General features: G+C 44.8%; 2 protein-coding genes across 4 annotated transcripts in view; one reads left to right on the top strand and one right to left on the bottom strand.

The window, feature by feature from the left end:
* The window catches only part of USP24 (ubiquitin specific peptidase 24), a 62347-nt gene extending 46518 nt beyond the window's left edge, over positions 1-15829 (top strand). For 2 of the 3 annotated variants that reach the window (XM_050306644.1, XM_050306645.1), the window contains 19 exons: positions 275-399; positions 1000-1141; positions 1488-1638; positions 2912-3007; positions 3655-3758; positions 4210-4323; positions 5058-5154; positions 5689-5805; positions 6472-6564; positions 6880-6982; positions 7840-7961; positions 8454-8567; positions 8835-8900; positions 9174-9240; positions 11161-11239; positions 11809-11884; positions 12824-12910; positions 13363-13473; positions 13619-15829. In XM_050306644.1, coding sequence (XP_050162601.1) covers positions 275-399; positions 1000-1141; positions 1488-1638; positions 2912-3007; positions 3655-3758; positions 4210-4323; positions 5058-5154; positions 5689-5805; positions 6472-6564; positions 6880-6982; positions 7840-7961; positions 8454-8567; positions 8835-8900; positions 9174-9240; positions 11161-11239; positions 11809-11884; positions 12824-12910; positions 13363-13473; positions 13619-13681 — 1927 coding nt within the window. In that variant the 3' untranslated portion in view covers positions 13682-15829. Of the gene's footprint in view, positions 1-274; positions 400-999; positions 1142-1487; positions 1639-2911; positions 3008-3654; positions 3759-4209; positions 4324-5057; positions 5155-5688; positions 5806-6471; positions 6565-6879; positions 6983-7839; positions 7962-8453; positions 8568-8834; positions 8901-9173; positions 9245-11160; positions 11240-11808; positions 11885-12823; positions 12911-13362; positions 13474-13618 lie in introns of those variants that run through there. The other variant, XR_007627704.1, reaches the window with a different exon arrangement.
* Positions 15830-17929: 2100 nt separating this feature from the next.
* PCSK9 (proprotein convertase subtilisin/kexin type 9) lies at positions 17930-22940 on the bottom strand. Its single transcript, XM_050307078.1, has 12 exons — positions 22801-22940; positions 22518-22734; positions 22262-22385; positions 21931-22064; positions 21428-21569; positions 21114-21310; positions 20787-20970; positions 20303-20473; positions 19911-20053; positions 19628-19793; positions 19200-19381; positions 17930-18958 (listed from the first exon to the last, which is right to left on the bottom strand). Exons 1-12 carry the CDS (start codon positions 22938-22940, stop codon positions 18791-18793), a joined length of 1968 nt encoding a protein of 655 aa, XP_050163035.1. The 3' UTR covers positions 17930-18790.
* Positions 22941-23633: the final 693 nt, after the last annotated feature.

The following is a 23633-nucleotide window of genomic DNA, read 5'->3' as shown; positions in this document are numbered from 1 at the left end:
CAGCAATTCTTAGGCACCTTGTTTGCAGTTTGAGGGCTTCCTGTGACGCACAGTTGCAGGTGATGTGCTTCTCATAGTTTTAATCAAGCTTGATTTTTTTTTTAAATGTAACTTTGACAGAGATTGCACTGAGCTCTCGACTTCCTGTCAAAACAAATGTGAGTTCAGGTTTGTCATTTCTAGGGTACTCATGGTGGTTCTTTTTTTTTTTTTTTTTTTTTAAACTAAGAAGTAACTTTGTTTCTGTTGTGTTTCTGTTTTGTTTTGATCACAGAGGATGTGGAAAAGGAAAGTGGTACAAATTTAATGACACCGTTGTCGAAGAATTTGATTTGACTGATGAAACCTTGGAATATGAATGTTTTGGTGGAGAGTATAGACCTAAAGTCTATGATCAATGTAAGCAGAAGTACAGATTGATTTACAGTAGCAGTAAAGCTCAGTCCATTATATTTACTTTGAGTTACTTTGTCTAATAATCCTTCTGAAACAGTTTTTCCTTAAAGTCTTCCCTTTAGTGAAGGACATAAATCTGTATATGGCCTGATATGAATTGAACCATATTCACTGTTGTTCATCGTTTTGTAGACTCAATAACAGAGATTCAAAAGCAAAATGACATCTTGTTAAAATATTTCTTAAAAAAACTCCAACTACTAAACAACCCTTACTTAAAGCTAGTGAAAATGCATAGAACTGGTGTAGCATCATATTGTTAAACTTTTCAGTACCTTAAGGAATTTATTCTGAGTACATTTCCGATATCCACTTGTTTCTTAATTCAGATAGTTATACCTTTAAAATATATATACCTTCCCTGGAAATATTTTAGAATTCATGTTTTTGTGATTCACTATCATAGACTGATGTTTGGATCTGACAAATTACTTTATACTGCCACAGTGTATATTACTTGCACATGTAGCTTTACTTACATGTAGGAATGGAAAAGGTGCTAAACCTTCAAGGGCCTTCATCAGATGCCTTTTCTCCCCCCAGCCAACCCCTACCCTGACGTGCGTAGGCGCTACTGGAATGCCTACATGCTGTTTTACCAGAGAGTGTCTGATCAGAACTCTCCTGTCCTACCAAAGAAAAGTCGAGTGAGTGTCGTGCGTCAGGAAGCCGAGGACCTCTCCCTGTAAGTTCCTCTTGTATCCATAAAGGTTTCTCTTGTGTTGGTACCTAGGCCTCTCTCCATAACTAAGAAATCAATAGTTCCTGTTTGAGAAAGGAACATGCTGACCCCTCTGTTGTTTGAGTTTGTTTTTTAAGCTGCTTAATGAACAGTTGTTTAGTACATTTATGATTTCCATGCTGCTGTCACTATTGCAGTAAGTAGTTCAAGCCGACTGACAGTCTCGAGAAATATTTCGTCTGTCATCAGATTTGCTTTAAGCTCATTCTGGCTGCACTGGTGTTTTAAACCTAAGCTGTAGATTTGTCATAGGATTTCATTATTCATCTTGAGCCTGTATGTATTTCAGATCTGCTCCGTCGTCACCAGAAATTTCACCCCAGTCATCACCTCGACCCCACAGGCCCAACAGTGACCGTCTCTCCATCTTGACTAAGCTGGTTCGAAAAGGAGAAAAAAAGGGACTTTTTGTAGAGAAAATGCCTGTGCGGATATATCAGGTAGAGCACCCTGAAAGTGGCTACAAAATCCTACTCATGTGAAATTTTAGCACATAGTGAGAGGAACACAGTAACTTTGAAGGTCACCTTGAAGTAATTCCCTTCTTGAAAACAAAAATTCTTGAAAGATAGAAAATAGTTCTGGACTCTGAAATAAAGTTACTAACAAACTGTTAAGTGGTACATTATTGTAAGTTTTGCTATCCCTTCTCACAAAATTGACCCATCATTCATTGCTTTAAAAAAGCTGCAGGCAAATTTAATCAAACATGAGATATGGCAGCAGTCAGGATGCAAGCAGGGAAAGACAAGAACAGAGAAGATGCTTCATTCGAAGTACACTTGAGGAGTTATGGAGATGATGGCAAATTACAGTCATCCTGAAGTTCTTGAGTTCACAAGAATGTAGAAGTGAAAGAAACCAAAACCAGCTTCAATTCTGTTCTTGTCTGTTGGCTTATGTAATACTGAATATGTTCTCAAAAGGGAAAACACAGATGTTGAAGGCAACCTTGCAAGTCAGGACTGAAAATGGAGGTGCAATGGCTTTGGTTGAGTAGTGAGAGGGTGGTGGAACCTGGGGATGGTCTTAGTCTGCAAACCTGCCGCTCTGGCCCAGCCTCTGAACTGATCATCTTGCTGATCTGCCCATGTGCAAGAAAGCCTACATCACACACAGGGAGAATAAACTGCAGGCTCTGTCTGGCCTTTTCATGAGCTGTGTCAGGGCATTAACAGCCACTATCGGCATTCTTGTATCCGGGGTTGTACTATTACAATGAACAGAACTTGGCTCAAATGTATCGAGAGTCTTTCAGCAAAATCTCATTTGAAAAAAGGTCTTGGCATTTCAATACCCCATTGTGGCTGCAGCTTGTAATTACACCAGGGCTCCTTGTTCTGTGCATCTCAATTTGCAAAGCAAGCCTTTCAGGTTCGAGAGAATGTTCTCTTGGGTTTTTTATTAAAACAAGCAAAAAATAAGAACTTATCTGCAACTTGTTCCTTTTTTCCTCTTCCCTTAATGGCCAAATAATTAAGTCACTCATATGTTGTTTTGTAATATCCTTGAAAGACAATCACTGGCTTTATACAAATCTTCAAAGTCTCCTGTATGTATTTTTCCCTCTGCTGAAGGTAGTGGGAAGGGAACAGAATTATGTTTGACACTGGTTTTTAAACACCACACATTTACATAAAAGATACAATTGTAGTTAGAGAAGTGTATTTTGACAGCATTTTAAATTCTTTTTGCCTTCTTTTACTTCTATAGATGGTGAGAGATGAAAACTTGAAATTTATGAAGAACAGAGATGTATACAGTAGTGACTACTTCAGTTTTGTTCTGTCTTTAGCTTCCCTGAATGCTGTAAGTACTTACCTTTTAATCTTAGAGTATTTGCAGTATGGTGGTTAGAAGGGCCACCAGAGATATTTGGGTCACAACCAGGAAAACTGGAAGAGAAGGATTGACATGATTTGGCATTTCCATTGGAGCAATTCCTTGTCTCCAATAATTTTTAACACTGATGATGACATCTATCTCAAAGCAACTCCTGCCTTCTGTTTTAGTAGTCAGAGAAACATCATTTTGCCATAGTAAAATTGATTTAATAAAACATACCTTTTATAATGATGCAAACTGAGTTCTAGAGGGACAAAAATTCCTCTCCATATGAAAGATCCAAAAGTTGATGTTAATCACCTCATAGTTGATAGACTTGAATTGGAAATACAGTTTCTTAATTGAGTTATTCTAAATGAAGTAATAAGCAAACAGTATTTATTAAATGTATAAAATCCACAGATCTGTTGGGCCTTACAGCAAGTTTGTTCCTGTTTTAGTATATTTGTTAACTAAAATAGTCAGCACTGAAAACTGATCTAGCACAGAAAAATGCTTTGGTTTATTTTTTCCAGATGAAGTAAATAACTTGAACATGTTGATGTGTTTAGAGACAGCATATGTGCTGCAGGCATACTTCTACTCCGTAGTAAATCTGATGTTTCTTTCAGACTAAGGTAAAGCACCCTTATTATCCGTGCATGGCAAAGGTGAGCTTACAGCTGGCAGTCCAATTCCTCTTCCAAACCTATCTCCGAACCAAGAAGAAACTCAGGTAAGGCCTTGTTCTGGGTCCTGCAATAACATATTCCGAGGCTTTCATGCCTGTCATATCTACAGCACCTCTACATACTGCAGGTTCACAGGAGCAGCAATACATTCCTGCTTTGCACTGGAATTCCATCCAAAGAAATCTGGGAGAAGGCCATGGTTTTTAACAGTTTGCTACCCGTTATTTCAGTGGTAGTGTGTTGGTCATAGAAAGGCTTTAATGGATTTAAAACCAGCAAGTTTGTTCTAAAACACTTCTCCAAGTGGTTTTGTCTTAAGCCATGTAATGTGTGTTCAAGTAAAAATTCTTTTTATTTGGCAAACAAGAAACATGATTTAGGTTTTGGAGGTGGTTTTTGTCTTTTGAGGTCTTTTTTGGTCTTTCAAGGTGTTTTTTGTCCTTTGAGGTGTTTTTTTCTCTTTGGTTACCAACGGTTGTCCCTGTTTTGTTAAAGGGCTGATACAGAAGAATGGATTGCCACCATAGATGCACTGCTCTCCAAAAGCATTGATGCTTGTCAGTGGTTAGTTGAATATTTCGTCGGGCCAGAGGGCCGGGAGCTTGTAAAGTAAGTACTGGTAATTCTGTCTTGGGTTGTTTGTGTCTCATGTATGGAAAAAGCTTCCTAATCTGGCCTATACTGATGTATTCCCAAAGAGTTGACTGTGCACTTTCTTTAAACAGACACTTTCTTTAAACAGACACTCTAGGGGGTTATTTCTAGTATTTTCTCTGATTGTGAGGCTTTCTGTGTAATTCTGAAAATCTGATAAAATAATATGGTGTACGTGGTGGAGGATGCAGGTGTTTAATTCTTCAAGGAACACCCTGGAATGTGTGTTTAAGTTTGCCTAGTCAGTCCTGCAAGTGGTGGGAAAGGAGAATATGGTGGAAGTGTTTGGGGTAAGGTAAGTTAAATACTTACCTAACAAAGATCACAGATGAATTGAAAAGAATTTTTCTTGCCAAGCTAATGATGAGCTAATAGGTATTTTGAAAACACGACAAATTTTTGGAGACCTGACGCACTTAGAGAGATGAGTCAATGTAAAGAAAATACTATCTTTGAAGTTCCATTGAAAAACAGGATTATATGAGAGCTTTTGGAGATGTTTTTGTTACTCAAATGAATAAATATCAAGTGATACTATAGGCCTTACTAGCGATATGCAGGAAAATAAATTAAAGCTTATCCACAGGGGTGTCTGGACTGTTAAAATAATAAATACCACACTTAATCATAGCAACCGTGTTTACGTGTTGATTCCAGTTGTCTTTGCAGCTTCACCTTTTATCTTCCAGGACTTTCCTCCTGGAATGCAGCGTCAGAGAGGTGCGAGTTGCTGTAGCCACTATCCTAGAAAAAACCCTCGACAGTGCCTTGCTTTATCAGGAGAAGGTTAGTGAGCATCACCTCATCCCCAACAATCCTCTTGGTTGTCTCTGCCTGGTGGCTCTTGCTGTGTTTGCAGACAGAGCTGTTTGGGTTGTGAATGACAAGGTGAAAGCCTTTTGTCTTGGTCGTGCTTGTTGCTCTTCATTTTCTGGAGTAGGTTAATGCTCATCTGTTCCTACCCAAGGAGGTAGCATGGTGCTGTAACTCAAAATTTTAAGTTCAAAGTATTATTTATAAACAATTCTGTCTGATTTCAGCTTGTCTGATTTCAGCTGTCACGTATTCTTTTAATAGTTTAATATTAGTCTTAACATTTATTTTCTTTCTCTGCTCCTGATCTGAGCTTAATTTTTAAGTGATTCTCCTTCCTCAGTCAGAAGCTATAGCAGTAGTAACTGAATTATCTTGTTCCAGAGATATAAGTATGGTTATTTTTAGAGGTTTAATTTTCTATTAGGAAGTCTGATATGTAAAACACTTTATTTTTAAGCAGTAGACAGCTCTTTACATTCAAATTAATAATTTTTTCCTTCACAGTTAAAAACTCTACATCAATTATTGGAGGTGCTACTTGCTCTACTGGATAAAGATGTACCTGAAAACTGTAAAAACTGTGCTCAGTACTTTTTGCTATTCAATAACTTTGTTCAGAAGGTAAGAAACTATTGGGGTTTTTATGCTTATTTAAATTTTAAAGGACAATAGTAAAACAGCTAGTGATCCTTATTCATGGAAGGTTTAGCAGCACAGTGAAACTCTTTCAGAACTTTTATTATTCTTTTTAGATAAATGGCTTTGAATACTGGATTAGGATAAAATCACACCATATATATACACCTATACCAAAAATATAATATACCAGCAAAGTATACCAATGGAAGATGTCGTTTCCAGAGTCTGAATTTTGGGGTTCGGTTTTGAAGGATTGTTTAGGGCTGTTCTTAAGTGTATATGTATGTATACATAGATATATATATATACACAAGAAAACCTCCAACATTCAGGATTTTTGTTCCATAGGAAGCAGAGTAACTGACTGGAATGTACTGCTTACCACAGTATGGTTTCTCTCTGTTCCCCCATTATTTTTTTTTTTTTTTTTGCTGATATAATATGTATTTTGCATTTGCTGATTCTAGTCTGGTGTATATATGTGTTCTGTATAATGAGACAGCTCTTTAGTGGTTTACCTTAGTAAGATATTATGGGGTTTTTAGAGTGGAAAATGCAGGTTTTAGCCTGGTGCATTTTACTTTTGTTCCTCTAAGCACTGATCCTTTACCTGCAGAGGAAAGTAACTTGTTTTTGTTGTTTTAACAGCAGGGAATAAGGGCTAGCAGTCTTCTTCTCAGACACTCTGCTCTGAGGCACATGATCAACTTCCTCCTTGGCCCCAACCGGCAGAGTAATCAGGTAAAGTTGTCTTGTACTCTATTTTGTCCACCCCCACGTTTATGATGCTCAAATTATTAATAAATACTTTTCACGTGGTCGGAGAGACTAATCCTTGGATTATTCTATGAACATCATGCAAGTCTTAGTCTACCTATGTATAGTCAGCATGGAAATAGCTCTTCTGGAAGAAGTGAGCATCATTTTTTTGATAATAACAAGATTTTTACCCGCTCCAGGGTATTAGACTGTGGGGCACTGTAAGGACATTGTTTTGGCTTAACAAAGTTGACTAAATCAGCCAAAGTTGATTGAATCTCTCTTTGGCTCAAGCAGAATCGGAGATGGAGTTCAGCACAGGCACGTGAGTTTGGATATCTTCACAACACTGTAGCACTACTTGTTTTGCACTCTGACGTCTCCTCACAAAGAAACGTTGGTAAGAATTATGTTTTTGTCTTTGTGACTTTGCATTTCCGTTACTTTGACTGGGCGTAACTTAATATCAGTTAGAAAAATACAAAACCTTTGAATTTTACGCAGTAGCAGCATATGTTTGATTACTTTTTATTATGCTGTAAATGTATTGAGAGGCTGTGGCAAACAGATAGTATTGCAGGCACTCAGGGGGTATGTGGGGTGTGAAAATCTTGATATTTATTGTGTCTTCTTCCCTCCCCCATATACCTGAAAAGCCTTTCCTCATGTGAGTGAATCAAGCTGTGTCATTGGCTGAACAGACTCACAGCCTAACAGACTGTATTTTGCTTAGATTTGTGATGCCTTTCGCTAATCTGAAGGGGAGTATTTAAACTGAGCTACTGAATAACACACAATTAAACCTCTCCTATTTATTTCTTATTCAAGAGGCCGAAATATCCAAACAAAGATAATAAAGGAATAAGTGAAAATCTTCAGTTTCCTGAAGAAGGAATTGGAAATTATCTAGAGTTGAAAGCAGTAAAAATCAGAAAGTAAGGGGACACTTATAAACACTCTGAATATATTGAATGTGCAACAGTGATTTGGGAGTAAAAGTAAAGCTCAGAGTACTGATAGTCCTATGAACATTTTGCTTTGACCTTCCTGCAGTTCTTTTGCCTGTTGTCACTAAAGTAAATGACGCTTCAGCATGCAAGAGATTGTTACTTTGAGTGGTAACGTACGAACTATAAACTAGTTGAGAGTAGTGTTGAGATTAGAGATTACATGGTGCCAGATGAGCAGCAGTGTCTTCAAGGTGTTGTTAGAACAAACTAATCTATTAGTGGATTGTTTTTGTATTTGCTATTATAGCTCCTGGTCTCTTTAAGCAGCGTCCACCTCTAAGCGTCACCACTTCGGGGCCGCTTTTGACGCTCCATGAAGAAGTGGAAGCCTTGTTATTCCTGTCTGAGGGAAAACCCTACTTAATGGAGGTATCTGTTCTAAATTCTGTCCTGCTTGAACCTAGAAGCTGGTCTGATGTGATTTCTTTGATGCAACTTTGCATGAAAAACACTGAATACTAAAAATCAGCCAGCTGGGGCGTATGTGGTTATTATTTTGAACCTGAAAGAGAAACCTTTGGTTTCTTGACCTCTTCTTATTCTATCATATCCCTAAACTTAGGGGTCTGTATTGAGAGTTTATGTACTGCTTGCAAGTGCCTGTGCAGCCCATTATCATGTCAAATGGAGGTGATGACTTGAGCTGCTCTGACTTGATGGATCATGCTTGACCAGCCCCTTGGAGCTGGGCAGCAGGAGCTGAAGGAGTGCTATGAGGGCAGGGGTTCAACCTCCTGGGCCAGGCAGGTGCTGGGAGAAAAAGCTGCATCCCTCCTGGAAAAGACTTAACATTCTCTTACAAATTGATTTTCTTAAAAACAATTGTATGTCTGTGTCTGAAACGGTTTTCATTTCCCTTAGGTGATGTATGCACTGCGAGAGCTGACAGGATCACTGTCAGTTCTCATCGAGATGGTGGTGTACTGCTGCTTTTGCAACGAGCACTTTTCCTTTACTGTGCTACACTTCATCAAGGTAGGGAGATAACCAGGATAAGCCTTCTGCATAAGTGTTTCTTCTAGGCTTTAGTCATCCTGTGTCTTGTGGGTTATAATGGCACTGGGCTCTGCAGAACAATCAGTGCAGTTTGTTGAATTTTGAGGAGTGTTGGTGGCTTTGGGGTTATTTTTAGGCTTTTACTGTTTAAATAAACAAATTGTCAAAAATCTGTAAAGATGTCTTGTAATTCTTTGCATCATCAACATATTTTACTATCTAAGTAACTTTGTTTCTTACATGCAGACTCAACTGGAAACTGCTCCACCTCATGAACTGAAAAACATATTCCAGTTACTCCATGAGATACTGGTAGGTGAAGGGTAAAGACCTGTACAGGGTAGATTTTGTGTTGATGCGTAATGAAAAAACTCAGGACTGCATTGGTAATTTCCACATCCACATGTCTTTAATCCCTCAGTTTAAGAGTTTTTATTATTTTTAAATTGCTGTTTTAGCTAATCCAGTGATAAATGAAACAAGTCTCACTTGGTTTTCATGTTGAAGTGGTTAAAACCATTCCATAGAATAGATACAAGTATCAAACACACCTTATCTAAATTGATAATTTTTCTTTCCTAACAGGTTACTGAAGACCCATTACAAGTAGAGCGCATCAAATTTGCCTTTGAAACTGAAAATGGATTAATAGGCAAGTAAGCCAGTGGGTGAACACTCCTGCTTCCTACTGACCTTGATGTTGGTGATGGCTCCTATCATCTCCTGGCTTCTAATCCTCCAGAACTTTTACTTCTCAGGGGAAGCAACTTGGCACATTTGATTTAGCCACCACCACAAAAAATGCTCTAAGAAAACCTAAAACAAGCATTCTAATATTATAGTTACAGCAAACTGGAAAGGAATTGAACTGGGAAAAAGAGCTAACTTATTTGAATAAGAAGCAGATCAGGATGTATGCATAATGGGAGAGGGGGGAAGTACCTTTGATTACCATAACAGAGGAACTGTATGAATCCTGTAACCTTAAAAATTAGTTTTTATTTCCTTCATATCTCAAGAAATTGCCAATCTTTTTGTTTTGTCAGCATCCTAATTACCATAAAAAGAAACTGGTTCAGCACAGAAGGATGCTTGTACTAATAACTGCAGCATATCCTCACGGTGTGACAGGTGGCTCCCATTTGTTGCTGCTCATACAAAGTGTTGTCTCTCCATTTGATACAGAAATTTTACTGAAGTTACTAAAACATTCAAAAGCAACATAAAAAGTCCCAGAAGTGATGAGAGCTTATTTCATGTGCATCAGGAGAAGAAGCTTTGTGTGCAAGGGAAACGTGGGCTAAGCACACAGTACTTAGAGAGCACCTCTGACGGGTTAGTGCAGTCTGAGCAGCTCTTTCATAGCTGTTTGGATGAGGAGCTGCTTCAGATTGTGGCTGTCACCTTCAGTTATTCGGATTCTGTTTCAGTGAGAAGGAGTATTTAGCTTTGTTCTTCATTTCTCTCCTCAGTGCTCTTCTGTTTAGTAGTTTCCATGTATGACGATAGAAGAGAATATGCAGTGTAAGAGAATAGCTAAGTGTTTATTTTAATTTGTGCATTAATTGGTCCCAGTTGGACCAATTCTATCCTGTAACTTGGGCAATACATGACCTTTTTTCCTCTGCAGAGGTGAGGTGCAAATATTCAGTTGGATTTTTATGAGTTTTGGGAGGGAAAGTTGTAGTTTTACCTCTAAGTTTCCTCGCAACATTGAATACCATCCCTCACACTGACTACTTTTAGTCCAGGAGAGGAAATTAGCAAATAAAAGGTTTTGGTGTTCCTTAATAGGATATTTGTACATAATTTGCAGTACAGCCGTTCTGTAATTTAAATCATCTGCTCTGCTTCAACAGTATTAAAACTGGCAATTTGCAGTTCCTTAGCAACTTTTGCCAGCTTTGGAGGTTTCACTACAGTGTTCTTTGCTGACTGCTATGGACAGAGCAACGTCTGAGGAGCAAATTTGATTGGGGCAGCTCTGTGGAAATCTTTGTGCTTCTCAGTCAAAGAATTTTGTTTAAAAATGTGGGAATTAATAGTATAGAAAACTTCCTGCTAGGAATGGCCTGGGGGTTTGCCTGAGTCTCCCATGGAATAGTTTCATGGCTGCTGAGTTCTGCTATGCTTGTTTGTGTGAAGAAGCTTTAAATGTTCCTCCAGCTTTGCAAATTTTGATCCAGGTGGAAGCTCGTGATGTGGTTCATTTATAGGGGTTTTAAACAATTTTTTTTTCCTTCAGACAAATGTAACCATAGTGATTATCTAACATAAAATGGATTATAGGGAAGACTAACTGCATTAGGACTGTTTAAAATTCAGGTACTGCATTTGAAAGATCAAAGTGAAAATGCAGTAATTCTATTTTTAATCCAGTAGAGTTGTGGAAGTACTGAAAACTGCCAGCAGTACAGCAGTGCATTTAACACAAATAATCATGCTAACATCTGTAGAAACAACTTGTACCACCCAACTTAAAATTTTAACTTCATCTTTGTTGTGTTTTCAGACTGGCTGGTACACAGAAAGCTGAACTGTGGTTTTTAATCCATGCTTTTCTTCCCCCCAGCCTTGATGCATCACAGCAACCATGTGGACAGCAGTCGTTGCTACCAGTGTGTCAAGTTCCTTGTTACTTTGGCTCAGAAGTGAGTAGTTCAGGTTTGAGAGATTATCCTCACCCCTGTCTTAGGCCCCCCTGTGACTAATTAGCCTACTACTTTATTTTTGGTCAGCTTTATCCTTTGTTACTGGTGCTCAAAGGTCTTGATAGTACATGTGAAGTGAAATCTTCACTGGTTAGTACCTGAATGGATTTCTTAGATAACAAACACTGATTCCTGTTTGTAAAGGCAAAGGTCATTCTGTAGAGCAGGAGCTTGGCTATAACACCAGGTAAACGTAAGGAAACTGTCACAGATTTTTGAAATATTATGATTCCTAAATTCTCTTTGTTTGGATCTTGGCATATGTCCAAATTAAACATAGTTCTGAAATATGTGAAGCTGTGTAGTAAACTGCTTTGTGTAATTTTTGCGAGGTATTTTTGCTCTTGCTAATTCAATTAATAACAGGGCTGTACAGTTTCAGTCTGAGTTTGCAGTGATAACAACGCACACAGAGGGCAGAAGTGCAAAAACAGAGAGGTCTTTTGTATTTTTTTATGTTAGCCAGAATGCCTTGTTCCTGACTAAAGAATATAATTTCAATTTCCAAGGTGCCCTACTGCAAAGGATTATTTCAAGGAGAATTCCCACCATTGGAGTTGGGCTGTGCAGTGGCTACAGAAAAAGGTAATTTGACTGTAACAGAGAAACTGTCAGTTGTTTACAGTGAGAATTATGAAATCACCATCTTCTAGATGACTCTGAGATGACTCCAAAGACAAAATACAAGCTACTTCATTTTTTACAAGGACAATTTGGAGGCAGCTGGATCTGACGCAATGCAGAGAGTTCAGTAGTCCCTTGTGTTTCAGGCATATATACATTTACAGTGTGTAAAACCAAGTGTGAAATGGTTATAATGATTATTCCTTGCCATGTGGGAAGTTTCAATGCCACTGTATTTGTGTTACAAGGCTTCACTGTTTCTAAAAAATCAGTTTTCCTTTACCTGTGTGTTGATGCAAGAGAATGAGTGGATTCCTTACAGATCATCACAACTTTGCACAAAGCACAGCTGTTGACAGGTACAACTCTTCTTCCCACATATGTAGCTTTTGTTTTTCTCTCTAAACTTAGAGCTGGTTGGCCAACATTAGTAAATATCCAAGGGCACTTTGGAAACTTGGAGCTTGGCAGAATTGGCCCAAGCAGGGCCATGCTGGGTCTCACAGCACTGCATGTACAACTCCATACTATCCCAGCTCCAGGCTGCCTTTCTGTCCTGACAGCTGCTGCTGACAGGTCTGGATAGTCCTGCTGTACCCATTTTTACTCTGTACTGGCTCATGTAAACCCTGAATCCATCACTCTTCAGCCGGAACCCCGTAACTTGCACACACATGCAAATAAAGGGAGTTGTCTCCTAGTTTTCAGATGAGGGGCAATAACCTCTCTGGGTGCATATAAAGTGTGTGCTTGTCTGTGCCCCAGATCACCAGCTCACTGCCAGAGAATTCGGGAAGCTTGTTCCAGACTTTATAGTTCACCTACTGTCACAAGTGGCTGAGGCTTTACTGATGTAAAACTCATATGGCGATTTTGTGGCTCTCTTGGCTTTTTATGCAGATGTCTGAACATTACTGGGCTCCACAGAGTAACGTGTCCAATGAAACATCCACTGCCAAAACCTTCCAGCGCACTATTTCAGCACAGGTATGTGTCAGTCTGGGGTGACTGTGTTAAACCTGCTGCTTTCCTTTCTTGCTTTCCAGTTAGCATCTTTGGCTTTGGCAGCTTTAGTCACCATCCCTGGAAGTGTTCAAAAAACATATGGATTAGGCACTTAAGGACATGGTTCAGTGGTGAACATGGTGGTGGTGCTGGATTGGACTTGATGATCTTAAAGATCTTTTCCGACCTTAACAATTCTGTGTTATATGATATTCCAGTGCACTTAAGACTATTCTTCCTTTAGAAGCCCAGACCCTGTGGTTGTTACTGAAAAAAGTAACCCTTGAATGATATTAGTCAATACTCACAATTACCTGTGGTGACTCAGCTGTCACACTACAGCGGCTATATTGTTTTAGAATTTTAAGAAAATATGATTATGAAATGAAGGGATTACCATGGCCCCTGACACTCTTGGGCTGTTTTCTACTCAGGACACGCTGGCCTATGCCACAGCCTTGCTGAACGAGAAGGATCAGTCTGGAAGCAGTAACGGGTCAGAAAGCAGTCCAGCCAACGAGAACGGGGAGAGGCACCTGCAGCAGGTAAAACAAGGGCAAGTTTACTTTCTGTTGTGTTGCTCTGTGACAGCTGGTTCCTGGGTCTCGGCTCAGAACCAACGCTGACCGTACACACAACAGAAGTAACGTGCTGTATCTTTCTCTCCCCATCCCTTGTGTGTGTCAAAAGGGCTCCGAGTCTCCCATGATGATTGGTGAGCCCAAAAGTGACCTTGATGATGTTGACCCATAGAGGAGATGCCTATGAACACAAGAACAGATCAACTCAAACATTTAATGCCTGGTACCTACTGGAACTGGAGTCGTGTTGCTTATGCCTGGGAGAGCCGTGGCTTTACAGGACCAGAGGCAATGCTGGAGGAGGTTGTTTCCCTGAAAGCTAAAAGCATTTTTTAGCCGTGAAGGCTTCAGATCAATAAATGCTCTAGAAAACTGCATCTTCACCTGCAGTAGCTTATGACAGTCCAAACACCGAAAACAGTGTGTCAAGAAGATTTTATCAAATACACAAACGCTAGTGGTTGAATTTTTATGTGAACATTAAATGAGTGAATGTAAAACTGTTGCTTTTCTGTGATGCTGCAAAAAAAAAATCTTTTGGTTTTTATACAGGAAAAAAAAACAAACTGTCCTTATGTATGGAGGGCAAATTTTTAATCTTTCTGATAATATTGAATAGGAATATTCAAATTTCTGTAAAGATGTGTGATGACTTACATTTCATTGTAAAATATTAGTTAAAGAATGGGTTTACATAAGGACTTCTGTATTTAATATGTCTCCCTCCTAATTTGTAAAGCTCTTAATGATGAAGATCAGCAAGATTGCTCTATAAGGAGAGTGATTCCTTATGGAATGGTTGGTTTGAGGAGCTCTAGAATGAGTCATCTTTGCTGGTACCCTTCTGAAAATCCTTCAGACAACTGGGAAGGGCAGTAAAAAAAAGCTTTGTTCTCTAGGTATGCAAGCATTTAATATTAAAGGATGTTGGTGAATTAAAAACAAAAAAAAAGTTAATGAGTAGTTTAAAAGAAAAAAGCACTTTAAGAAGGAATTCTGTTGCAGTTTTACTCATTAAATTTTTTTAACTGTTGGAGACATATTGAATAAAATGTAGTCTCAGTCATGGATCTGCAATCACTTGCTTATGCTTTGAAATTACTGAGAAAGTTGGTATTGGTTGTATATGATGAATAATTCCTTGAGTGAGCTGGGAACACTGTTGTGCAGATTTTATAGCAGTTTTAACACGGGGAAAGAATGAATTGGCTTTATATTTTCACTTGACCAGGCAACGTTTAAAATATCACAGCTCTTTTAATTTGCTCACAAACAACTGGAAACCAGTTGGGATGATTTGAGCACAGTTTTGTTTTCCATGTTAAGTGCAGTTCAGTGATTTCTGGCTCTGGATGCAAGCTTCTTTTGTGCCAACTAACTTCATCTTTTGTACATTTTGCGTTTGTCACATTTTCTGCACTGCTTTTTGCCTTTATTTATGGATTCTGCCTTACTTTAAAGAAATTATATAAACAAACATGCACAGAAATGGGGGACATCTTAAGGAGTGCCTGGGTACCTCCAGAATAGATAAATTTGCCAAGTTAAAGGCACAACCAGCCAAAAAGTGCCTTTTTTGTTTCTTTTTCACGTGCTGTTGCCGAAACACAAAGCAGCAGACAGCTTTTCACTGTTGTGCACTAATATTGAAAGTAACCAGTCATTTCACTGTTGGAAGTACCATCAGATCTGATGTCAGCTGTACAGCTTTCTAACTTATTGTGGGGTAAGAGAGCCGTCGTCACGAATTGCACATGCAAAGTAAGGGTGGCATTGTAGTGAATCTCTCGCTTTCTTTTCCAAACAATGTCTTCATAGACACATGGCAGAGTTAGCATTTTATAAATGTTTCTGATAATGTGCTGGGACATTTTAAATGTGATGTTTTAAATTAATTTTGAATAAATCATTTCTTACGGATACCCCTTCTTCCTTCCCCCCATCCCTAATACATTGTTAATGGCTCATAAATCTCCCCAAGAAGTCAGTACACAGCGGTGATGGTGATGGAAGAAGCTGATAATGTTCCTATGGGTTGGCATCACTTGTCACTTCAGGTTCCTGTTATTTCCTATGGAAACAACATCCTCGATACCCGCAGGCCCAGGGAAGCATTGATGGGAATTGCATCAGGATGGCTCATCACCACTGTATACTTGAAACCAATACAAACTTTTTCACGGTTCTGCTCACGCTTGTACAAAGTCAATGGTTATCATTTGCAATAAGATGATACTTGGTCAATTATTTTCGTTTCCAGCTGCTGTCATTTGAACCTGCTGAAGATTATTTTTTGGAAAATAGAGTTCAACAAAAACTAGTTTTTGTGTAAATTGTGATGCATTTCTATGTTGTAATTTTTACTGCCAATCTTTTTGGATGAAAATGTTTTTATACAGCTTACAAAATGTTCAGTGAGGAAGCAGCCACGTCCTGGCTCTGAGCACCGGGGGAGATATTGTCCAATTAATGCATAGACATTTGGCACTGGAAAAATAGGCAGTCTTGATGAACAGTCTTGGGATTCCTGGTCAATGGAATAAAGTTATTCCTTTCACAGAAAACTAGTGTAATCTTTAGACTGTGCACACGCTGCTGCGCTCTTTTCTTGTTGATCCTCTTATCTTGAAACTCCTTAGGTCAGCCCTGCAGATGATAAGCCCTGAGAGGGCACCCTGATTGCCATTTTGGCCCCTGTCCAGAATAAATGGAAGCAGCTGAGCGGCCCCCAGAGCTGCACTGCTGTGTATCCTTGTGCTGGGGCACTGTCAGATTTGTATCTCTGAGCGGCTCCTCCTGACCTTCTTAGCAGAATGATTTACCCTGGCCCCGCTCACAGTCGCGGATTAGAGTGGCTTTTGTGTGTCAGATCCCAGATTTGTGGTTGATCTGGGTGTGCACTCATCCTGCATCTTCTGTGGGGGTGAGGGTCAGAGCTGGACATGCAGCAGTACCATGGAGCCGGTATTCCCCTGCTCCCATGCCTGGGAAACCAGGAGCTACAGCTCAGGCTGCCATCCCCACTGCCTTCTGATAGCTGCCTTCGTCCTCTGCTCTAAGGACAAGGACTTTCACCTTTCCACCATGACCTAGCTAGTGCTTTCCGTTGGCAGTCCTGGAAGTAGGGGATGGGCATTGTAAACTGCTGCCAGGACTGCCCACAGCATCCCTTGGATCAGCGCTGCTCTACTGAATGTGAGGGGCTTTTCTGCCTACCCACGTACAAGATACTAAGCAAGGGCTAATCTTTTAATATTGTTTCCTTCCACCAGGCTTATGCATGCTTAAACTAAGCTGGGAAAGCTCTATCTGGCTTATCATACATGGAACAAGCTCACACCTTCTGCTGGATCCTCCCCTCTCCCAGGGAAGCCAGCGGAGCTGAAATATCTGGTGCACGTTTTGAGAGGTTACAGCCTAAGGAGTCCGCTGAAAAATCACCTGCTGTGCCAAAACTGTCCAGGAGCTCTCATGCTGACATCCCTTTCTCTCTTCTACCTCTTTGTGCAAAATTCAGGTTCTAGCTGATGAAAGTATGGGTTGTAATTATGTTTGTGTTATGTAATTATATGTTTAGATTAGGGTTGTGCTTTTGCCAGCTTTAGTTAACAAGTTAGAATTAGTTTCAACCTTTCAAAGTGGTGCTTTGTACTGGGTCTGTCTTCTCTTGCCAATTAAAGCTGGAGCAACAGATCTGCAAGGTGCTTTTGGATGGGGAAAACAGCCAAACCACCTGAAGTTTGACAGGTTAACCTCGTGCTTGTTGTATCAAGCTTTATTTTTTTCATCTGTCCTCAGGTAACACCACACAAATCATACATTGTAGTACCAGGAGGCTGTTAAACACTGAAAGAAAAGTGAGACCCAGCTCTGGTGGCTTCTGGTGCTTCTCAGCCTTTCCCTGCTGTGTGCATCAAACCAAGCCAAGCTTTGTCTTTGTTGTGGGGCTACACCACTTGCCCAGTGGTGGAGCAATAAGTGAAGCCCAGTGTTAGTAACAACAGCAACACAAGCACCAGGGCACGTTCCTCCAAGCTGGGTGATGTTTGTTTCCATAACTGAAAGCTCTTGCCCTACTTCCTGTTGTTAAAACAAACTTCTGTTCTTGCATGTGTGTGGGACAACACGACTCAGTCCCTGGTCCCAGAGCCAGTCCCAGTGCTCCACCCAGCTGTGGCAGAGGGAGGGGACCTCTGCTGTCTGCACTGACCTCTGAGCGTGCCAGCACTTCTGCAAGGACGCCTCAGACCCCAGACAGGGATCAGATCCAAGGTGGGGACCTGTGGCTGGCTCACTAACAAAGCAGAGCTCTTCTAGGGGAGCAGCATCCCTGCCTGATGGGTACCAGCTCCCCCTTCCAGACCAGTTCCCCATGGGGATGTACATGAAGTCAGACAGTGGATCATATGAGCACTGGTCTATGAGTTTTATTTTAAAAAGACCTTTATAAAATGTTCATTTATAAAATTCCAAATAAATATTTAAGGTACAAATGTAAAAACCAAGATGCTATGAAAGTTTTTCTTCTCTCTTTTTTTTTTAAGAAAGGAATTACAGCCAGTTCTATGTGTCTTGGGAAGACCTGAAAGGGAAACTGTTAACACATAACGCCAGCAGATCATTAACTTTGACTTAACAACAAAAAAAAAGCACTAATGAAGCAGTAGCTGACAGTAGCAATTCAGATTAAAATCTAATTAAACAAGCAGACTATTTAAACTACAGCCCTTACACTTGACTCAAAAGTAAAGAAGTCTCCTAGGAACACAAGTAGGCAATTATAAAACTGCCCTAAAATGGCTAAACTAGGATTTTCCAGGTGCTAAGCAGCATTAGCTGACAACTAATGAGCAACTAAGCAGGAAAGGAGAAATCCTCAACAAAGTATTTTTTTTCTTTAAAAGGTTACTTTTTGTCATGTTGGGTGACAACACATGGCCTGTACAGTCAGGGTGTTTATAGAAGAACCTGGCATGTGGCAGGGAAAGTGTTCCAGGATGACTCCAGTGATGGGACAGGGTTCCAGATGCACAGGGCCTGCTTGGACAGCTCCCACCCTGCATCCCAGCCCTGCTGTGTGTGAGAGTGTGACGAGCTTGTACCCCAGCATCAGAGCATCCCAAACACAGAGGTTGTCGGCAGCCGTACGTTGGAGCCTGGGCTGTGCTGGGAACAGCAGCCCAGCCATGGGAAGGTCCTGAGCAGGGGATAGGGTGGTCCAGCACAGCACCCATCTGAGGTGTACTGGGATCACCAGGCCAGGAGAGCCACCAGCCCGTCCCTACTGCCGGCTCCGGCAGCAAGTGGCAATGCTCACAGCCACGTTGCTGCCAGGAACACCAACAGCCACGCAGGTGTTGTCCATGGCATAGGCTCCCGTGGTGCCAGGGCTTTGGGAATGGGCGGTACAGCCCGTCAGTGTCCAGCCATCGTCACAGGACACCATCACCTGAGGGGCAGAAAAGGTCATCCTCCACAGGCCACCAAAGGAGCAGGGGCCTGCCCGTTCCTGGTGGTCCCCAGGACGCAGGGTGATGTGACTGGTGTCACCCAGCTGGGTGGGCTGTCCCATTACAGGTGAGCAAGCGGGGACACCAGTGAACGCTGGGGATGGGACAGCCATCAGGGTCACAGAGGGATAAGCAGAGACAAGGACAACACCACAGTGGAGGAGTGTTCCCCATCCCTACCTTCTCCTCAGAGCCCAGGGACATGTGTTCCTTGACCTGGCACTCAAGACTGGCAGCGGGGCAGCACAAGGCGTGTGCCACTTCCTCTGTCCTGCCTGCACAGCGTCTGGGCCCCCTCCTCAGCCCTGTGACAGGTCTGCCACCATCATCCAGTGCCATGGAGGGGGAGTGGAAACTGCACCCTGCCAGGAGGACAGGAGTTATCAGCATGGAGCAGGCATGGCAGCATCCCAGTGCACACACAGGTGCCAAAGGATGTCCTGAATGAGCCCCGAGCCTCCCTATCTCCATGCACACAACACATGTACTCCTTCCCTCCACCCCGGCGCTCACACCCACTCTTTTAACCTGGGTCCCAGAGTTTTTCTGGAAGAAATACCCTTGGCCATCAGTCTCAAGGGTCTGTAACTCATCATGTCAGGCGTTACCGGTCAGCACATGGTCCTGTGGGGAGCAGTTGGCCCCCTCAGCCTCTGAGGAGTTGGTGTGGATCCAGCACTTGGCCCTGGGCCACGTGCAGCACCTGGCGATGGCGTAGACCCCCTGGCCCTGGGAAGTGCTGTGGGCCACGCAGAGCTTCTGCCCGTCCTTGTCCTGCAGCCAGGGCAGCACAGGGTGTCACTGGGGTGCTTGGGGGCACCCTGGGGACACCCCTTTGAGGCTGTGGGGCACCCTGGGGGCAGTAATTCTGCCTCCACGCACTCTGCTCACCTCCATGTGCTCCCCCAGCTGAATGCTGCTGTGGGAGAAGCTGGAGCAGCTGAGCATCTCCTCAGTGCTGGCACAACAAGCCACAGCCGGGGCATGTCGGGTGAGCCCCGACCACACCGAGCGGCAGTACAGCTGCTGCTCCTCTGCAACAGGGCCCATGGTGTCAGCAGTGGGGTGGACACTCACAGTGACACCCACAGTGTCACCCAGTGCCCATGGCACAAACCAGGCTCCATCTTCCCACCCTCTGCATCCAAACCCAGGTTCAGCCATTCCCAGCACAGCTCAGGGAGGGACATGCCCTGTCAACACACCATTGCTTTCATCCCAGCATTTCTTTCTGGATAAGGACAGAGCCCTGCCAGGCACGCAGCAGGCAGCAAGGTCTTTACCTGGACCCAGCTGTGTGGGCAGCCCAACCACGCTGTTGGGTGTCTGGAGCCGCTGTTCCTCTGGGAACCACATCATGTCCATGACATTCTTGGTGGAGAAGTGCAAGAGGCGCTGCCGGAGCTCGGCAAGGCTCAGCCGGGGCTCGGCGCTAAGCAGCATGGCAGCGAGGCCTGCAAGAGCCCAGGGGGCTGCGGTGAGAACCAGGGGACATGCAGATATCTGCACAACATTCCCCTGGGCAACACAACTCCAGAGAGACGGGAGAAGGCATCCCTGCAGCCCATTGCCCACACGCATGGGATGTGGGAGTTCTGTGCAGGCTACAGCACCCAAATGAGGCAAACATGCCAAAATAATGGCATCATGGCACACAAAAATGTCCCCAGCTTAGGCATCCCGGATGCCCTGTGCCTACAGGGACATGTGTCCAGCAGCAGCAGGTGGAGGGCCAGCCCTTCCTGCCCCGCCCAGAGCCCAGCTCGCCTGCCACATGCGCAGCTGCCTGTGAGGTTCCACTCTGCGCCATGAAGCACGTGCTGCAGTCACTGGAGGCTCCGATGATGTCATCCCCAGGGGCAAACAGGTCCACACAGCGGCCAAAGTTGGTGCCCAGGGTGCCGATGGAAGCAGGTTGATCCTCACTGTTGGTGGCACCGACGGTGATGACCTGCCAGGACAGTGACAGAGGGGAGCACAGGCGGGACAGGATGCACAGCCCCAGCCCGCTCAGCTGACTTGGCACAGGAGGGAATGAGTTGGCACCATGTCCCTGCATGTGCCCAAGCCTCAGGGGACCCCGACAGTCTGTACCTCCGGCTCGGACGCAGGTGAGTACAGGCAGGCATCGTCCTTGTAGTTGCCAGCAGCTGCAACAATCACCACCCCGTCCTGAGCCATGCGCCGACAGCCGGTGTTCAGCACACGGCTGTGGGCACCAGCCAAGGGCAGCAGCACCACCAACGGCGTGTAGGGCTGAGCCTCCAGCGTCGTCCTGATGAACTCCAGTGCTGGGAGGGACAAGGCACTGTCGCAGGAGAGGGACAAAGCAGGGGGCTCCGGAAGGGAGAGAGCTCTCTCCAAGGCGTGGGGTCTTGGACTCCATCACTTGGGGCACCATCACTTACCCATGAGGGTCCCACTGATGGTGCCCTTGCCCTGGCAGTTCAGCACTCGGAAGCTGCGGACATTGGCGCCTGTGGCCACACCGGCGTCACGCCCACTCAGCACCCCAGCCACGTGGGTCCCATGGCTGTCACACTTGCTGGCCTGGAGCGGGCATCCCACTTTCATGCCCCAGCCCATTGCATCTAAGTAGGTTTGCAACCCCCACCAGTGTCCTCCCCATTCCATCCCGCCTCAATTATCTCTTGCAACAACATCTGACATGCACCTGTGCCCCTCCAGACCGCTTTCCCCAGAAAGGAGCCCTGCCCTGCTCAGCCACAGATCCAAATATGGAGGCCACATGGAGGGCCTCAACATCCCCAGGACCACAACTCCTGCTGTTGCATGTCCTGCCCAGCATTTTGCCCCAGGCTAAGTCTCTTCCTGTCCTGGGAAGTCCCACAAGCCCAGCCAGGGTTTGGTGGATGCAGAGGGCCAGAATGCAGCATATCTCAGGGCTTACCTGCCTATGGGGGTGGGTGCTGTCCTCTTCAGGGACACTCTCGAAGCCAGTCACAAACACCCTGCCCTCAATCTCCCGGTGGGTGCTCTGCACACTGGTGTCCAGAAGATAAATCTCCACGAGCTCACCTTTATCTGCCAGGGATGCAGCCAGGGGGAAAGACAACCACCACCGCAGTCAGCCCAGGCCATCTGGGATGCTCTCAAAATGCAGCTCCAGACCAACAGCACCATGGGGCAGGAGGATATCCCCATCCCTCAAGATCAGGAGAGGGGATGGGGTGACTCTTCCCCAAACCCCTGTGGTCACCCCCTCACACCCCAGTGCTTACTGGGAGGGCTGTAGGAGTCTGAGCTGGGCTGTAGTGGCACAACCCTTCCCAGGTTCCAGGGAATGCTCTGGGCAAAGACATAGGCATCCTCCTCGATGTACTTCACGTGTGGCAGCTTCAGCACCTGCAGGGAGGAAACACATTGCCCAGCGTGGCGGCAAAGCTCCTGTTCACCCTGAGGTGGGAAATGCATCCCTCCACCAGTGCCCACCCTGCTGCTACCCTGCGCCACGACCTTGTCCTCCGTCCCACATACCATATCCAGGACGTCGCTGCTCATCCTCACCAGGAAGGCGGGCAGGAGGTGGAAGACGTGCAGCAGCTCGGTCATGTGTCCCCGCCGAGCCGCCCGGGCCCGCAGACGTCGCGCCGTGCCCCGCACCTCGGCCCCGCTGCTGCCCGCCCGCAACACCACCACGTAGCGCCCGGGCAGCCGCCACGACGCCTGCGGGGACACGAGCACCGGGCTGGGGCTTGGGACACACACACAGACGCACACACACAGACGCGTGGCTGTCCCCGCACCCCAGCCTCCTCACCTTGGCGGCGCGATGGAAAGCGGCGGGTCCCGGAGGGGCGGCCTCGAGGCGGCTGCCCCCTCCTCTGCCGCCCCCAGCGCCAGCCCCAGCTCCTCCGCTAGCGCCAGCACCAGCACCAGCACCAGTCCCCGTGGGGACATCCCGCACCCGCACCCCGACGGGCAGAGCCTGGGGCCGCCGCGACCCTCAGCGCCGGGGGGAGATGCTGCGCGACCTCCGAGGGGCCGGAACGAACCCGCGGAGCCGAGGGGCCGGAGCGGGGCCGAAGGGCCGGAGCGGGGCAGTGGGGTCGGAGCGCACCGCGGAGCCGAGACCCGGAGCCGATGTCCCGGAGCGCAGCGGCGGCCGCGGCTCTGCCCGTCGCGGCGGGGGCTCAGCTCGGCGGGGCGGCGATCACGGCACGGCCGCCGGCCCCAGCTGCCCACCCGGGCGCGTTAACCATTAAAGGGGCCGTGGGAGGGGGTGCGGGGCGCTGGGTCACGGCGCAGGGGCGCGGGGAAAGGGGCGGGGGGGGACGCTGCTCACCCCGAGTACCGGCACATCGCTGGGGGCTCTGGCGAGCAAAGCGCAGCCGCTCAAGTCCTGATTTCAGAAAGGGCTGAACGCTTTAATGTGCCTCCTACTGCTTCTCTCCGGGGGATAAATTCCCATGAAAACCTCTAATCCTGTTTGGGCATTTTTTACAGAGTCGTCACACATCGCAAATATCCTTTTTGCGGGATGCGGTCGGTGCTTTCCCGTGGCTCCCCCGTCTGCTTCCCACCTCTGCCCTTCCACAGCACCAGGCTCCCACACTGCCCCACATCCCCGGTGACCTTCGGCAAACCCCATCC

This window comes from Myiozetetes cayanensis, unplaced genomic scaffold (genome assembly GCF_022539395.1).
Source record: "Myiozetetes cayanensis isolate MyiCay16 unplaced genomic scaffold, myiCay2020 scf12, whole genome shotgun sequence".
NCBI classification, from domain to species: domain Eukaryota; kingdom Metazoa; phylum Chordata; class Aves; order Passeriformes; family Tyrannidae; genus Myiozetetes; species Myiozetetes cayanensis.
The sequence above is the reverse complement of the archived record's forward strand: the minus strand, read 5'-3'. Positions and strand labels throughout refer to the sequence as shown.

Bases quoted from the DNA above. Each gene is read 5' to 3' on its own strand.
- PCSK9 (XM_050307078.1), bottom strand. From the start codon at position 22,940: ATGTCCCCACGGGGACTGGTGCTGGTGCTGGTGCTGGCGCTAGCGGAG. The intron at 19,382-19,627 runs GTAACGCCTGAC...TCCTCCTGGCAG, and splicing joins ACAGGACCATGTGCTGACCG to GGTGCAGTTTCCACTCCCCC. The intron at 18,959-19,199 runs GTAGGGATGGGG...TCTGCCCCTCAG, and splicing joins CCCTGGGCTCTGAGGAGAAG to GTGATGGTGTCCTGTGACGA.